The following is a 16,760-nucleotide window of genomic DNA, read 5'->3' on the forward strand; positions in this document are numbered from 1 at the left end:
TGTTTTCTTTTCAGAGGAAGCCTGTAGGTGTTCTTTGAGACTGAATAAAACAACTTGAAAGCAAAATAAATGCTTGTGAAGTTCATTTTATTATATAGAGCAGTTTGTCTGACATTGGCTAGTTGTGAGAAAGACATGCATAAGTAATCAGTTAATAAAACTACATTTGATAAAACATGTTTTATATTCAGTGTTGTCTTTGATTCCACTGTCAGCTGTTGTAGCCTGGTGATGTCTGTAAAATCTCAGAATGGTTGCATTTGATGAAGAGGGAAGTCAGGTTTAAATGTGAGGGGAAAAAATGGTCAAGATGTCACACCAACACAGCTACAAATGAGGGAGAAATAAGACATCGATGTATTTGTGGTGCTACGTTCCCTGTAGCGAGTGGAAAATAAATTGATCACTGCAATTTTCCATATCTGCCAGTAAGAATGACCAAAGATCCACAAAGCCATGTTTTTCACTAAATTTAAATCTGTAAATGTTGTGTCTGTATAGATTTTAAGATGCTGGTAGGACAGTCCAACTACAATATTATGACTGTCTTGAGGGCAAGAAGCATTCTGGTGTTAAACAGCAGTTGCAACAAAAGCAGCATTGTCAATCAGTGTGGGTACACTGACAGCTGATGGTGAGGATAAATTCATAGAAAAAGCTTTCAGTCTAGTCCTACACGTCAAATCAGTCTTCAGTTTGGCTTGCTTGAATATTATGAAGTCAGTATAATTATTCATTGGTGCACCAGAGCAGGTTTAAGTATGAAAAACACTTCAGATGTGCTAAAATACAGAGGAAGTCAAATGTGAAATAAAACTAAACTGGTCTCTTCCTTTTTAATTTCAGCTCCTCCTTTCTCTTACAATAGTTTTTAATGATCTGTTTAATTATTTTGGACCCACTGAATAAGCTGAGGAACAGTTAAAGTTCAATACTTGCTGAAGGGCTTTATCCCAGCCCAGAACATGCAGTAAGCACTGGTAATAAATTTGGAATGGAAAGTGTGAAGGATCATTGTCTTTTAACGCCAGGACATTGATTCTAAACCTTGGTGCTGCTCAAATATATAGTGAGCTCAGAACGGTGAATCACCTTCTGAGTCTGCGATTGAGATCTATGGGCTTCTGACCAGCGTGTCCACCACTCCCTTAGCTCAGTGGGTCCAGTGGGCCGTCGCTCCTTTATTTGGTTTGGATGAACTAGAGCGTGAGGATGGCTGGTGTCTTCTCTGGGCAAGAACTTCCTGTTGACATTTGCACTGGATTGCTCCAGATTGTCATCCTGGGCCGAGACGGCGTGAATTTCACTGGCACAATTTGAGTTGAGTTTTGAAGCCGTCTCAGAATCTTCTTGAGCAGCACCTCTGAAAAAATCAAGCCGCTGCATTTTGCACTTGTACTCCTCCAGTTTAGTCTTGCACTCCACGGCCTTCGCTCTCATCTCGAGGAACTGATACTGCAAATCCTTCTCGTAACCTTCCTCTGATTGTAACTCGTTTTCCCAAAACCTGATCTGCTCCATCTCTTCTTCCACTATCATCTCTTGTGCTTCCTGTTCAGCGATTCTGGCCCTTTGACGTTCCTCAAGGTCAAAAATCTGCCTGTCTATACGTGTTATCTGGGCCTGTAGGTCCTGCAAGGACTTGAGCTGACAAATTATGGTTTCTCTGAGAGTATTTTTCTCCTCCTCGGTCCTGGCAGCAGTTGAACCACACAGGTTGGATTTTGCCTCATTTGTTTTTTTAGAGTGTTTGCTTTCTTTACCCCTTGTCTGATTTCCTATGCAGCAGGAGGTTTGATGGTCCAGTTCTGACTTCAAAGCTTTTTGACCTTTCCCTTTGCCTCTGCTAATGCTACCAGAGTTATCTTTTTCCACAGTGAGTGAGAAATCCAAAGAGATGCGGTTCCTTTTATCCGACTTACTGCTTTCCTTATCATGGGCAGTGCTATAGACCTTTCCTTTCCCCAGACTTTCCAGCCAGTCCCAGGCCTCCTCCATGAGTGTCAGAGACTTTCTTTTTGGCCTTTTCAGGTCTTCTTGCTTCTTCTCACCTTCTTCCCTTAAGCAGGATAACATTGGCAAGCTTTGGCGATGCAGGCTCAGGGAGCCACTACTCCTCCTCATTCTGGAACCTACATCTTTCTTCCTTAATGGCGGACAGGGTTGATATCGTCCTACTTTTGCTTTGCCCATTTCATCCAAAACAGATGCTCCTCTGTGGAATAGACTGAGCTGGACCTCCTTGGACTGCTCACCGTACCTCTCCAGGGTCTCCAGAAGACGTTCCTCGGGTGTCATGCACCGCTCAAAGTCTTTAAATTTCTCCCGTAACGTGTAGCGCCCGGGTTGACCTAAAGAACAAGCAAAGAATGAGGATTCGTCAGCATATCAAAATAACCTTTATCACCAAGTAGAAAATGTCCAGCATGCTGTGTACGCACCCAATGCTTGAGCCAGCACTAGGACCACTTCTTGGCATGTCGTTTCCCTTGTTACTCCACATACCACCCGTGGGATACCATCCACAAAAACCTTCACTTCCATTCTGTCCAGTCTTGGATCTGCCCACCCAAAAAAAGAGAAGAGATTAAAAGCGTGTGGCACACTGACCAGAGTATCCTGTTGTCTGTGTTAGGGGAAGTGGTGGAGACAGCTAAATAACCCTCATTAACATTCACTGTAATCTGTCTGCCCATCATGTGTAAGTCAAGCCTCAGGGCTTTGGAGAGCGTGACAAAATAGCAGAGTTACGCACCACGGTGGATAAAATGGCAAACAGTGTAGATACCTTTCTTTTATGCCTTTTCTTTCAGGATAGCAGAAAGAGCAAAATAAGAAAGATGATGGGGGCGAGGGGTGCGGAATAGCACATGGATCAGTATTAGCACATTCCCACAATGTCAGTTGTTTCAGTGCTATTTAGAATCCCAAACCATAACACAGGGCCACAAACCCCAAAACATGTACGTTACACCTGTATCTATGCACACTTATCTGGCTGATGATCAGGCAGAAAAGCACAGTGACCCAAACAACTCAGTCTCTACTGTCATGGTCTACTTGCTGGCGGTCATTCAGAAATAGCTGATCAACATTTGCTACTAAGGATGGAATCCATCAAAGCACCCTGATCTTTGATAGTTCTGATTTTTCTTTTCCTTTCTATCTTTAAAAAAAAAAAGGACTTCAGATATCCAGGAAGAGGATTCTCATTACAGGAAAAGGCTTCTGCGTGCAGTTAAGGAGTTGAAGGCATTTACACTGGTATGTCAGGCTCTGGTCAGTCACAGATGTCTCTATGGAGAGATGGTGTGGCTCAAATCTGTATTATATCAGAAACTGCCTTGGGAATATGAGTCCCAGAAAGTTAATTCGGGGTAGTAGCAAAACGTGTCTCTTATTGCATGTATGTTAGAGTCTATAACATTTTGAAGTAGGCTGCATGCAGTGAGTTACACTGATTAAGAATAAACCCAGTGCACAGGGGTGGGCTACTAAAGTTTCAGCTTAAGTGATTCATTTATTGGTAGTAGAAGGTCATGGGGTAGAAGTCAGTTTAGTAGAGTCAGCTGACATGGACTTTATAAAGTCTTGCTAGGATTTGGAGGGCTTAGGAGGTCATGTAATAGGAAACATCTTAAAAATAATAAGAATTATTATTATATAGACTAAATGTGGTGTCAAAACAAGCAACTGATCCACCTAAGAAAGTCTTTCGAGACCCTTTCTAACTAAGATCGTCTGCATAACTGGAATATTCTGGTAATTAAATAAGTAAATAAATAATAACAGAAAAGGGGCACTTGCTACAGAAAATCCATGGCAAAATCTTGTAGAGACTTACCTCTTTGTCCTGTCTGCAGCACAGATGCTCGCACACGTTTGTTCTGGGGAAGTGAATGTTCTGGTGGGGAGGAATAGTACAGCAATTAAGACCAATTAAAATTCCTGAACACATCACTGGGGGAAATTTTCTGATCCCACCCTTCTTGCATCTTTCCACTAAAAAAGGAAAACACAGAAAAACCAGATCTATATTACTAAATATTTAGCGATATAAACCTTGACACGTTGCCCCGGGCAACATGCTCGTAGTAACATTAAAATGAAATGAAACACATATTTCTAGACTTCGCGTCTCGACTATATGCTGTGTTGTATTGTGCATGCATTCGGTATTGGCATTTGCTTTTATTATTTATTATTTAAAATTGATCTTGTGTATTCGTAATTACAGACTAGATGAAAGTCCCACCATGTTTTAGGACAAATCCAAACATGAATCCAGATGTGTGTTTTCACCAGCGGTAGATGTTAGCTCTGGGTGTTCCTCTTTATCTTTCAAGCAGGAAGTGTGATTACAATCCAAACACAACATACTGCAGCCCTCCACCAGCACATGTGAGCAAAGAGCAGACTCTTTCTTGTGCACCAGAACTTTTTTTTTTAGAAGAACAAGTTTAATCTTGTTCTTGGTACATTTAGACTCAGTGGCCTTTATTTATGCAGAAGTCTCCCTGCAGCTTTCAGAGGAGCAGATGAACATCCTGTAGAGGCTGGGAAGACTTTATTCATTTAGAGGAACTATAGGTAGAACTGTGTTAACATTGCACTTAGGAATGTTCAATCCCAAACATCATGTAACACCAATTTGGACTATTTATCCATAGGAATCACTCGGTTGTTTGTGTGCTACATTTACAGTTTACACTCGTGCTTTGGTGTTTCTTAAAATCTCCTACAATATATCCCCAAAACTAAGGGGAAATGTGGAAATCACAGGAAACTGCTGCATGGCCAGATCCAAAGAACGCCTGTAGAGCAGGAGCCGGACACTGGGACACCTGTTGTTATTTGGTAGTGTCTGGCAGTTTGGATGATGATGATAGGAGTAATATGAGATGGACAAACTTGGACACTCTGCTCCCTCCTGCCTGTCTAAATCACATTTAGGCTACAGCCGCCAATAACCTCTCAGGTTCATATTGAAGAGCGTAGATCTCTCTGGAAAGAAGAAATTCTTGAATCAGTCATTTTAGCTGTTTATCCTTGAAGTTCACTCTCACGTGGCAGATCGATACACTGTGTTCCTTGTGGCATTTGAGCAGGAAGCACTGATTTTTCCTACTGAGGCATGTAGCTGTAACACTTTAGTTAGCATTTTTGTGCAAATTGGGCACACCAGCTAAAGTTTGAGAGGATTAAACAGATCTCTTCTGTTTAAGTTAATAGTAGAAGAAACCTGTCGTTACAATTACAAGGAAATGTAAAACAAGATTGTGAAGTTTAAATACTTGAAAGGTATTTTTGTGAAATTTGTGCCCTATTTTAAATGATTTTTTTAAAAATCCTTAATTCACCTTTAATAATTTAAACATTCCCATTCTGGCATTTTAATTCCCAAAGTCTGAACTGACTGACTGCCCACGTCTAACTTGATCTCTTTAACTAGTAAGAGGAACCTTGACATTTAGAATCACATTCCCTAAAAATAGATGGCTTGTTGGTTTGTGTCTTCCAGCTGCACAGACATCGGGAAATGGGAGCGTGTGCAACACAAATCAACTTCATATATTTTCATAATATATCCTGCTATTCTGCAGTGTTTAGCCATCCAGATAGATTCATTTTTATTTTGTCTGATTCTGTCAAAAGCTTTAGAGTTAAATGGAATTTAATTTTTGATAAAGCAGTAAAACTACATTAGAAAACTTCAACAGCAATGACAACTGAAAGAATTTATCCCAAGGAAGCACTGGAATATTTTCATTTCATGAATTACAATGAGACCCCAGGCTTTTCTCCCAGTTAAACTTTTTTTGTTATTTTATTTTGACTTTTTTAATCCACAGTAAGCTGCATGAACCCAGTGCCTCCTAGCAAATCTTAACCGTTACCTGCTGTGCCTGTTTTTCATGTGTTTCCTGCTCAAAGCACGTTCTTTTGAAAGCCAAAAGCAACTGGAAGCTGCACACCCAAATCTGTATGAGTTTTAGCTCAGAAAATAGGCTTGGTTGTATATGATTACTTAAACGCATATTATTGTGCACAGGTTAAAACATGTATATGCAGTCCTGTGAAAAATAAGTACACCCGTAAGGTATGCCTAAAAGGTGATACCATGCAATACTCTGTCCAAGTACAGGCTTCAATCTGATCAAAATGCTGGGGCAGGACCTTAAGATAGCGATGCGTTACCTCAAGTTATTGCTGCTAAAGGTGGTAATCATTCAGTGAGGTTAGCTTGTTCTTTTTCACGTGACTCTAAGGTGATTTTGCTGAGAAATATTTGAATAGTTGAATTGGATGTGAAGTGTTGTGTTTCTTTAAGCAATGTCACATTTTCTCATTTAAAAAGCATTTCAGTAATACTGGTCCAGCCCTTATAGCTTTAAAAGCTTTAAAATGTTGCTTGTGTAAAGTACTTTTGAAATCAAATGACGAAGAATTTGTGGGTAAGACCAAATGCTAGGTTGTATTAGGGTTTCAGCATCTCTGAATGGAGGGGGAGACTTCAGATATCTATGTCCCTCAGAGTCTGCCAACTGGTGAGCAGAATGAACACCTGCCCAGTAGTGACTGGGGATCGAAGATTATGGGAAGGGATTTAGAAGTGATGGAAATCAGAAAAGTACTGAGGGGCAGGAGTGTGAAGGGACTTGTAAGTGAGAAGAATGACTGAATTTAAGGCAGGACTTTGGGAGCTATGTAGAGAGCCGAGAGTAGGAGTGATCTCTTGCCTGGATGTAGTGAGTTTTGAGCACTTCACAGCCTGTCCTTGACTTTACTTGTGGCTTATTATTTCAATAAGACGCTATTACAGAAGTCCACACAGAATCTGACAAATGCATGGGATCCTTCAGCAACAGGATAGAGATGTAAAATCCAGAGACAAGAGCTGACTGTCATCTGCACAGCCATGATGTTGTGCTAGGAAGCACCTTGTTGTGAAGTTGAATGTTATTGTCTCTACCACCTAATGATGGAACACTAACAGTGCAGACAGGGCAATGTGGGTGTGAGCTTCCTTCTAATTTCCTTCTTCTACTTCCTCGCTAATTATAATTTATGCCAAGAAGTGGTTTGTAAGTCAGCCCATCTTATGTACCACCTACCATGTTCACAGCAACTCGTGCAGCTATCATGGTGTTTCATAAGATGAGTCCCCATGTATGCAAATACCTGTCAGTTTGTCAAAACACTATGCCAGCCGGGGGGGTCCTGTATGCACACAGATGACTTAAAATAGATCTAGACACATATGAGTTCCACATTACATCAAGGCATGTTTCATGTGGCCACAGCGGGTTCTGGTTACAGTTGAGCAGAGGGTGCTTAATATTGCCCAGAGCAAGCACGGGGCTCCACACTTCCCAGCTACAGTGGTCCAGTGCCTGACCACCCGCTACCAGTCCTCAGGATAGTTTAACTGAAGACCATCACCATGCCGAAAGTTTTGGTTCCAGGTCAGTTTGGGCAAAATGAAACAGGGACTTCATATATACTACACTAACAGAGGGAAGGTTTGGAGATTTTTTAAAGAAATGAACAAAGTCTTCACCAGTGGTGCTATCATTTCATGGAATTTCTTAACCAGTAGAAGACAGTAGGGTGACAAAGATGTCCCCCTACTGCCCGACTGAGATGAAGTGATGTGCTGATTTTATATTACACTGGTCACACTTTTCTGTGCAGCATGTAGTATAAACAACTGTTTAGGCAATAAATCCACATTTGTTTAGCAGTGCCATTCCAGGGGTATCTTCCTTATGGGTGGCAGTGACAGCTTTAATGGCAGCTTCACTGGGGTTAAAAATGCACATACGTCCAGCGTGAGATAGTGATCTGTGTCTGCATGACACTAGCTAACTAGTGTTAATATGCACAATTCATTTAATACAATTCTATATCTATAAGATCTATTTTAAGCATGCGGTATATAGTCGTTGGTATTGTACTACAGGGGTGTGTATCAGCTTTTGGTAATGCACCTGTGGTTTACTATCAACAGTGAAAATAGCAGGAAAGGAAATACGATGAATGCTATTTGTCATCATGTTCACAGAGATTGTGTTTGCCATCCAGATAATTTTTCTAGGTTTGTATTTTCATTGTGATCCTTCTTGTAGTACATGCCCACCACAGAAAATCTCTGTCATTAATACTATTTTGAATGCTGCAGTAATAGTTGCTAATTTTAGGCCTGCCTTCACCAGGCACAGGGCAACCGGCCAGTTACATTATGCAAGAGTCTTTCAAAAGGTGAAAAGATGAAGTGCTGAAGCCTGACCACCTGCAGACAGGTTTGACTTCACAGCTAATAGAATTAAGTTGTATTCATTAGTACAACTTTTCAATTAAAAATACTTGTTGCAAATTATTTTGCAACAATTAATGCGGTAAATTATGACTGATTTTAAGACCTATTGATCAGCCACAGACAAAGTTGAGTGACAAATAATGTGGAAATGATTGAACCAATAATTCAGTTTACTAAAGGTGATATTTAGCTATGGCGATAGGAGTATTATGCAGTTTTCCAGGAGACCTCACCTGCTCCACGAGCCACTATGGATGATTTTTTTTCATCAATTGTTTAACACACTTATTTCATTGTTATTGTTGTTCTGAGATATAACCAGGCATGTTTTGTTTCCCCTTTAACCTGGACTGTCCCACCCCGACTGGGATTTTTTTGCTTTTTCACCAGAGGGAGGAAGTAAGTATCTAGATGGGAAATGAATTAGGGAATTTGAAATACAGATTCAAGTATTTCAAAATGCATGGTTTACTGCCTAGTTGTGAGGCAGTCACATCACCAAACCTGCATTTTTTTTATTTGAAAGCAACCTTTTCTGATGGTTTTTTTTTTTTTTTTTTTTGCGAATGAACACAAAAAAGGAAATGATGGGATAAAGTGCAAATTGACAGCATTTATTAATAAACTGTTCACATTCAATATCAGTTCTCCACAAACAGCTTGATCCATGAGGACTCAACTGAAAGTGAACATTTGCATTAATAAATGACTTTTTGCCACCACGGAAAGCTTAACATACAGCGATGCACATATCAAGAACTTTAGGTGACAATCAAACCGTTTGGCACAGACAGCATATCCCAGGGCCACACAGTTAGTGCATCCTTATATGCATGACCATACTGCACATTTTAGTTGAAACATGTTGCTCCACTGGGAGCAGAGACACAATGAAACAATCTCTGCGTGTATTTTGAAGATGTGGTCAGCAGTTTTTTGTCCAGCTCCTGCATTTCATTCAGTTGCAACACTTAATCAATTTTAACAGCCATGTGTCCAATCCATACACATCCTCACACTGTGCCTTACATTAATGTCACTTACCCATTTATCACAAGTGGTCCAACATTTAATTTCATTATTCATATGTGCAAGGTTTGCTACTGCATGCATTTTCTAATCTATGTTGTTTTATTTATATAAATATATATATATAGACTTTTATATTATACAACTTGATATCAACGTACTGTGGATAACGATAAAGTGTTTGGGGTTTATTCATGTATAACCTTCTGCATAATATTTTCTAACCAATGCTTTTCCTAACACTTTCTTTTCTGGGTTTTATTCCCCATGATGCATCTCTCTCTCTTGCTGGGTATATCAGGTCAACAGAGTAAGTATGGAGAATGGCGAATGGAAGCCAAAGTCACTTCAGTATCAAACTGTATGCTAGAGATGTCACCTTAGAGGAGAATGTGTTGGCTCTTGCAAGTGCATGTAAAAAAGTAGAGTTGGTCTAGAGAGTATTTTTGTACACAGTGGGTTGTTAAATAGAGCTACAAAGGCTTTGCATTGTCACTGTCTCATTTTTGTGTGTGTTTGCATTAGTCTTTGTGTGTGCATATATATTTTTTTAGCATATTTTCATCAAAAACAAGAATAAAGAGCCACTTACACTGTGGCGGATTAGGTGCAATTACGCAATTATAAAGAGAAGTGGACCTGGAGTGCTTCATCAGTGTAGTCCCTCAATATGCATGATTTTTGCAGGCTATACTGGAGGTCAGAGTTTCCCAGTTGTAGTGACTGAGTCAGTCTGTTGCCATGTATGCTTGTGCTGGAGCCTGTACACATCATTGAGGAATATGCTGTGAATGCAATGCAATGCAGTACATCATGTCCAAGATTTTCCTCCTTAAAATTTTTTCATTTTGTAATGTAGATCATAGCAGGCAATCCTGAATGTGGCCCGCCTAGTTTAGTTCGATGTTGCATGGTGTTATATGAACGGAATGCATTTCTGTTACTTAAACTTTCTGTGCGCATCACAGAGACCGATGACAAGATGAGGGCCTTCGCAGAGCAGGTCTTTGCTTCTGAGACCAAAGACGAAACGGTCCGCGATGAAATCTCCATGTTTGATGTGGCTGAGGACTGTCCCATCATCCATCATGAGATGGCCCACCATCTGCACACTGATGATGATGAGCAGAAACGGTGAGATGGAAGATTTTGAATAGTGATGCTACAAAATCATGATTTGCTTCCTGAAAGAACCACAACGACAAAAAATCATTACATAACTTTATTATTTAATGGGGGAAATTTGCTTAGTCGTAACAACAAATATTTGATCAATTTTGACAGAAAAATTAAGCCAGACTTCACTATCTCATCTTCCACAGCAAGAAGCGCTCCCGTACCATGGCCGTGCCCACGGGTGCTTCCCAGGCAGCTGCTACTGTAGTGTCAGTGGAAGTGGACACGCCCACCTATCTGGAAGTGCCTGACTTCCAGAGAGTGGCCGTCATTGGAGACTATGCTGCTGGGGTACTGTTTATTTTCGCATACTTAAAAAACATTAAACTTCTTATGTTACACTTTGAGGTCAACCATAAATAACACCTTCGTCCAGTGGTGTAACTTCACAGTGTATTAGCACGTTGTGATGTCACTCGGAGGGGTGGTTCTGGGTGCGACAAGGTAAAAGTCTTTAAAGCTTATAAAAGTTATAGCATGAACTGAATTTTAAAAGAAAGTAGTTTACTAAGCACTATGTCACAAATGCTTGGTAAGACTGACATGCATTTCAATCAGACTGGCTTTTCAATTGCAGCGACTCCTGAATTGGGTTTGAATTGGTATTGATAGCTTTAAAATTGAAACTACCTGTAGCACATTCAAACTGGGTCAAGCAGACATGAATGTGACAAGTGGTGAGTATAAATTTCACTGACTATATTTTGTTAGTGTGTGAGTGTCCTCACAGGCTACCTCCCACTATGAAAGGCCATGAGTGGAGCTCATCTGAGAGTACGCTAAAGTTTCAGGTTTCACCACCGTTGGTTTGACATTTACAGTAGAGCGAGAGAAAACTTTGGAGGAAGTGACTTTGCTTTAACTTTGGGCCTCACATTTGTTAAAATAAAGGTTTGTTCACTGCATATGTAACATGTTGTGTTAACATTACACAGAGCAAATGACTGATTGTGTAATATATACTCTTTTTTAAAAAAAATTGCCATTGAGATGAGATTGGAGCAAATGAAAAGTTCTAGTACTTAAATTTGTTTTAACAGTATAGTCTCCATCTGCTTCATCCATCCATCCAGTTTATCCAGTTTAGGGTCGCAGGGGTGCTGGAGCTCATCCCAGCTGTTATAGGCCAACCTGGACAGGAAGCCAGTCTGACACAGGGCTAATGTGTTTCATCAATTCCACATTGTTTAACAGTTAACTGTTATCTCTCGTATGTGCTATTCAGGTGACCATGGATGACTTTGAGCTGGCATGCAGGGGTCTGTACCGTGCTTTAACCATCAGGGAGAAGTACATGCGACTGGCCTTCCAGCGCTTCCCAAGAACAGCCTCCCAGTACCTGCGTCAGACTGAAGGAGAATCTTTCAGACCGGAAGAACAATTGGAGCCAGGTGATAATAAAAGGAGATCAGGGTTAGCATGATTTGAAATGATCTTATGTAGAAGATGTGTACTTAATTATATGTCGCATCTATCCTCAGTCTTCACAAGTCCTCCAAAAGAAGGGGAAGACCCCTTTGATGTCAAGAACCTGCCAAAGAATCTGGGCTATGTTGCTCGTATGAAGGATGGTGTGATTTATGTGTACAATGACGCTGCAGCTGCTGACAAACATCAGCCAAAGGACATGCCCTACCCAGACCTCAATACCTTTATCGATGACATGAACTTCCTCATCGCTCTTATTGCACAGGGCCCAACGTGAGTCCTTTAAAAGTGCTCATTACTCTGTTTTTAGATTTTAGAACTGAAATTCATCTGATTTCAAAAAGTGCCAACACAATTTCTCCTCATTTTTGTAATTTAGCTGTAATTCTTCCTAGGTGAAAGTGCTATCAAAGCACAATTATTTCCACTTTATTTTGCAGAAAGACTTACACTCACCGCCGTCTTAAGTTTCTCATGTCCAAGTTTAATGTGCATGAGATGCTGAATGAGATGGAGGAGATGAAAGAGGTGAAGAAGAACCCTCACAGGGACTTCTACAATTGCAGAAAGGTAGTTGCTTTAAACCTTCTGTCAATTTATGTGAAGTGACATAAAATAAAATACCAGTGTGATTAGCACAGTTGCAGGATTTTCAGAAATCTGTGACTATCAACAGCTTTGTGCTGATTTTAACTGGAATGTGTAGTAGAGTTTATTTGTTGTGCATGATCATTTCGCACATTTTCTATCATCTTCCTTACTTCCAGCTGCAATGCAGCTCGTGGTGTCTTTTGCTCCCTCTTGTGACCGATCACATGTATTACATTGCACAAACAAAAACCTCACTGATCACCCTGCCATCTCTATTCCTTTCCAGGTGGACACTCACATCCATGCTGCTGCCTGCATGAACCAGAAGCACCTGCTGCGCTTTATCAAAAAGTCTTACCGTGTGGATGCTGAACGTGTAGTGCACAACCTCAAAGGGAAGGAGGTCACCATGAAGGAGCTCTTTCAGTCCCTTAATCTGCATCCATACGACCTCACTGTGGACTCACTGGATGTGCACGCTGTGGGTTTTTTTTTTTTTTTTTTTAGTAATCTAACAACTAATAACAGACTTTTATTATAGTAAAGTAACAAGGCTCACATACTGACAGGATACAATTCCATGAAAGCCATTAAGTGTTCAAGATAAGAATAAAAATATGTAATAGTCAGATAATAACAAAAAAAAAAAACCCCAAACATTATAATTGAAAGATAAACCATCGGTTTTATATTATCTTTAAAGGATTGTACACATAGAACATAAAGATTATAGTGCTGCCAAATTTACCATTTACCAGGACTTGTACCATGATGACCAATGCGCAGGAAAAACTGCTGCCGGGTGAGCAACGTGTGGCCTCACCTCTGTAGGCCACACATTGCTAAAACCTGAAAACTGGATCAGATTCAGTAAAAGGATTAGATGTTACAATCCCTTACAATGCATTGGTTTAAATGGAGAAAGTCTTGGAGGATGGCTGTTATGAGGAAAAGCAGCCCAGAAAAGTTACCAGCGGCACATATCGTTGTGTACCTCAACCTTCGTTCTTTTACCCAAGCTAATCTGCCATTTTTCCTTGGTTAGGTTTAGGGATTAGAGATCTGATCTAAATTATCATATTAAAATTTGGGGCACATCGTCAGTAGTGGACCTTGGATTCATCAAGTGTTTCGGCTATAGGATAAACTTCTTTTCTAATTCTTGAGGAAATGTTTAAATATCAAAAAGTTTGTATTCTATAAAAGCAAACACTTTTATTAAAACCAAATGTGTCGTGTTGCCTGTTCAGTTTTATAACTTCTTTGGTCTAAATTATCATCTTGTATCTTTCTCTGAAGGGTAGACAAACCTTCCAGCGTTTCGATAAGTTCAACGCCAAGTACAACCCAGTAGGAGCCAGTGAGCTGCGTGACCTGTACCTGAAGACAGAGAATCACATCAATGGAGAGTACTTTGCCACTATCATCAAGGTTAGTTTCAAACGACTTCTCTGTAAAACTGTATAACTGTCACTTTATTAATATTCAGTTTTATACACTGAACTGGTGATTTGAGCTTGATTTGATCTTTGGGAAAACCAGGAAGTAGCCAGTGATCTCGAGGAAGCCAAGTACCAGTATGCTGAGCCCCGTCTGTCCATTTATGGCTGCAACGCCAACGAGTGGAACAAGCTCTCGAACTGGTTCGTCAGGCACAGGGTTTACTCCCCAAACCTCAAATGGATGATTCAAATACCTAGGATCTAGTAAGTTTTCAGTCTTCTCTTTGTTCTGTATAAACACACCAAACTGTCAGAGAGATGGAAAACTCTCACATTTATACATTTCATGCTTTTTCTTTTTGTTTGCCTGCATTAAAGAATATGCATTCAAATACTAAAGCTACCTCTACTGCTACCAAGAATGGATGAAATTTTCATTTAAATAATGCCATTTGTCCATGTTCTATCTCAGCGACATCTTCAGAGGCAGAAACTTTGTGCCACACTTTGGCAAAATGTTGGAGAACATTTTCCTGCCTGTGTTCAAGGCCACCATTGATCCACAGTCCAGTCCTGAGCTAAGCATCTTCCTCAAGCATGTGAGTCACTGTTCAGACACAAAAATACATGCTGAACCTTGATTTCCAATCCACACATAAAGATATAGCTGTAGAAAAGATTCAATCCGAATACTACGGTATAATCCCGGGATAATCCATTGTTTTCTACTCAATGTGTAGGTGACAGGCTTTGACAGTGTGGATGATGAGTCCAAACACAGTGGCCACATGTTCTCCACTAAAAGCCCCAAACCAGAGGAGTGGGACATCGCCAAAAACCCCTCCTACACCTACTACATCTACTACATGTATGCCAATATCGCTGCCCTCAACCAGCTGCGCAAGTGAGTAATGCTATTTCCATACATGCTTTTTCTTTTTTCATCCTATTGGATTGAAGCACTCGGATTTCTTTGTCAGAGATCATTATTTTCTCTAAACATTTACAGTGAGTATATATTTAACTCTTGTCTGAGTATGTCTGCTACTTTCTATTGTATCATTCCTATTCTTCTGCTCTCCAGACAGAGGGGCATGAACACATTCATGTTCAGGCCTCACTGCGGAGAGGCTGGTGCCATAACCCACTTGCTGGCTGCATTCATGACTGCTGACAATATCTCTCATGGCCTTAACCTCAAGAAGGTCAGTCCTCTGAATGCAGCATTTCATTTGCCTTAAAATGCACTTTAATTCATATGCATGATCAGGCAATTGCCAGACCAAGCAACCATAACAATAGTCTTAAAACACAATATAAGTCAAATCAAAGTAGAAAATGGTTTTTTTTTATGTGTTTGCCTATACACCACATTTTATATAATATCTGTCTGACAAGTTAACAGTGATAGATTAAGTCAGCCTAACTCTTTAGTTGAATGTGGCCAATGATACAACTGACATGTAATTCTAGTATTGAAGTGTAAAGTTCAATTTCAGATTTGGCATGATTCTTGTGAGCAAGTTAAAACATTGATTATTGCCTATTTATATTTTGTGTTGTTATATTTGTTAAAAATATGAAGCTTGTAAAGTCACTGTTTTCCCCTCAACCCTTCACAAACAGAGCCCCGTGCTGCAGTACCTGTATGTCTTGACCCAGATCCCGATCGCCATGTCCCCACTGAGCAACAATAGCTTGTTCCTTGAGTATGCCAAGAACCCGCTGCTTGAGTTCCACAAGAAAGGCTTGGTGGTGTCTCTGTCCACCGATGACCCCATGCAGTTCCACTACACCAAGGTCTGAGCCTTTGGTGACAACATAGACAAATACACGCAGCCTGTTGTGCTGTTTATTGTTTAATATGTAGATGGACAGAGATGGTCAGCATCGATGATAAACACATTCTGTAAATCAGATAAATTGGTGTTGTGTGCAAATTTTTTTTAATGCAATCCATTTCATATCATCTCAAGTTGAAGCAGGAGTATTCAGTAATATCAGTCTTGTTTTTTTTTTAATGTCCACAGGAACCTCTAATGGAAGAATATGCCATTGCAGCTCAGGTGTTCAAGCTCAGCACCTGTGACATGTGTGAGATTGCCAGGAACAGCGTGCTTCAGAGCTCCCTCTCTGATGAGGTAAAACAGACACATACCTACAAGTCTGTACTTGAGTCAAAGAGAATAACAAGAGCCAAGAGAACATTACAAAATACATATATTCTTAGTGACACTATAGTGAGAACTACCAAAGGTGGTTTGAAGAACTTTGACTGTAATTGCCAGTTAAAACATTTCTTTGTGGGGTTCTTTTTGCGCTGCAGGAGAAGCTCCACTTCCTGGGTAAGGATTACCTCAAAGAGGGTCCAGAGGGCAACGACATCCGCAAAACCAACGTGCCTCAGATCCGTATGGCGTACCGCTATGAGACCTTGTGCTACGAGCTCAACCTCATCAAGGAGGGCTTGAAGTCTGAGTAAACCGACCGGACCCATCCTTACTTAGACACTACTCTCTTTTGTGATGTGGAAAAGTTTCTACGTTTGTTTATCGCAGTGGAATCTCAAAGAAACTGACCATTTAAAATACAGATGTTCTCTCTATTAAAGGAAGAAATGCTTTTACAATCTGCACATCTGTGACTTGCACATTACAGTATGTTTTTTTCAGTTGGAGAAACGTGTATAAGAATGGAAGGAAATAAACGGTGCAATTGCATTTCTGTGGTCGTTGCCAAATTGTTTATCCGACAGGAAGATCTTGTCCTACTGT

The 16,760-nt window shown here is 40.3% G+C and overlaps 2 protein-coding genes across 4 annotated transcripts; one reads left to right on the top strand and one right to left on the bottom strand.

The window, feature by feature from the left end:
- Positions 1-12: 12 nt before the first annotated feature.
- rassf11 (Ras association domain family member 11) lies at positions 13-3,890 on the bottom strand. Its single transcript, XM_040013667.1, has 3 exons — positions 3,845-3,890; positions 2,442-2,561; positions 13-2,351 (listed from the first exon to the last, which is right to left on the bottom strand). Exons 2-3 carry the CDS (start codon positions 2,542-2,544, stop codon positions 1,042-1,044), a joined length of 1,413 nt encoding a protein of 470 aa, XP_039869601.1. The 5' UTR covers positions 2,545-2,561; positions 3,845-3,890; the 3' UTR covers positions 13-1,041.
- A 3,430-nt stretch (positions 3,891-7,320) lies between these two features.
- Positions 7,321-16,706, top strand: ampd1. Of its 3 annotated transcripts, XM_040013661.1 has the most exons (17): positions 7,322-7,466; positions 8,711-8,719; positions 9,651-9,659; positions 10,318-10,483; positions 10,672-10,816; positions 11,751-11,916; positions 12,007-12,226; positions 12,394-12,523; positions 12,831-13,025; positions 13,844-13,975; positions 14,087-14,250; positions 14,459-14,585; positions 14,727-14,890; positions 15,071-15,191; positions 15,613-15,786; positions 16,017-16,127; positions 16,313-16,706. In XM_040013661.1, exons 1-17 carry the CDS (start codon positions 7,445-7,447, stop codon positions 16,466-16,468), a joined length of 2,211 nt encoding a protein of 736 aa, XP_039869595.1. In that variant the 5' UTR covers positions 7,322-7,444; the 3' UTR covers positions 16,469-16,706. The 3 variants fall into 3 exon arrangements, with proteins under 3 accessions (XP_039869596.1, XP_039869597.1, XP_039869595.1); XM_040013662.1 differs by lacking the exon at positions 8,711-8,719 and having other exon boundaries at positions 7,321-7,466; positions 16,313-16,468; XM_040013663.1 differs by lacking the exons at positions 8,711-8,719; positions 9,651-9,659 and having other exon boundaries at positions 7,321-7,466; positions 16,313-16,468.
- Positions 16,707-16,760: the final 54 nt, after the last annotated feature.

Source organism: Simochromis diagramma, unplaced genomic scaffold, assembly GCF_900408965.1.
Source record: "Simochromis diagramma unplaced genomic scaffold, fSimDia1.1 OVJJ01000705.1, whole genome shotgun sequence".
Classification (NCBI taxonomy): Eukaryota; Metazoa; Chordata; class Actinopteri; order Cichliformes; family Cichlidae; genus Simochromis; species Simochromis diagramma.

Excerpts from the sequence above, each read along its gene's own strand:
- ampd1 (XM_040013661.1), top strand. The coding sequence starts at position 7,445 with ATGCCGAAAGTTTTGGTTCCAG. Across the intron at positions 12,227-12,393 it reads CTTATTGCACAGGGCCCAAC|AAAGACTTACACTCACCGCC; the intron begins GTGAGTCCTTTA and ends TTTATTTTGCAG. Across the intron at positions 14,891-15,070 it reads GCCCTCAACCAGCTGCGCAA|ACAGAGGGGCATGAACACAT; the intron begins GTGAGTAATGCT and ends TCTGCTCTCCAG.
- rassf11 (XM_040013667.1), bottom strand. The coding sequence starts at position 2,544 with ATGGAAGTGAAGGTTTTTGTGGATGGTATCCCACGGGTGGTATGTGGA. Across the intron at positions 2,352-2,441 it reads AGTGCTGGCTCAAGCATTGG|GTCAACCCGGGCGCTACACG; the intron begins GTGCGTACACAG and ends CTTGTTCTTTAG.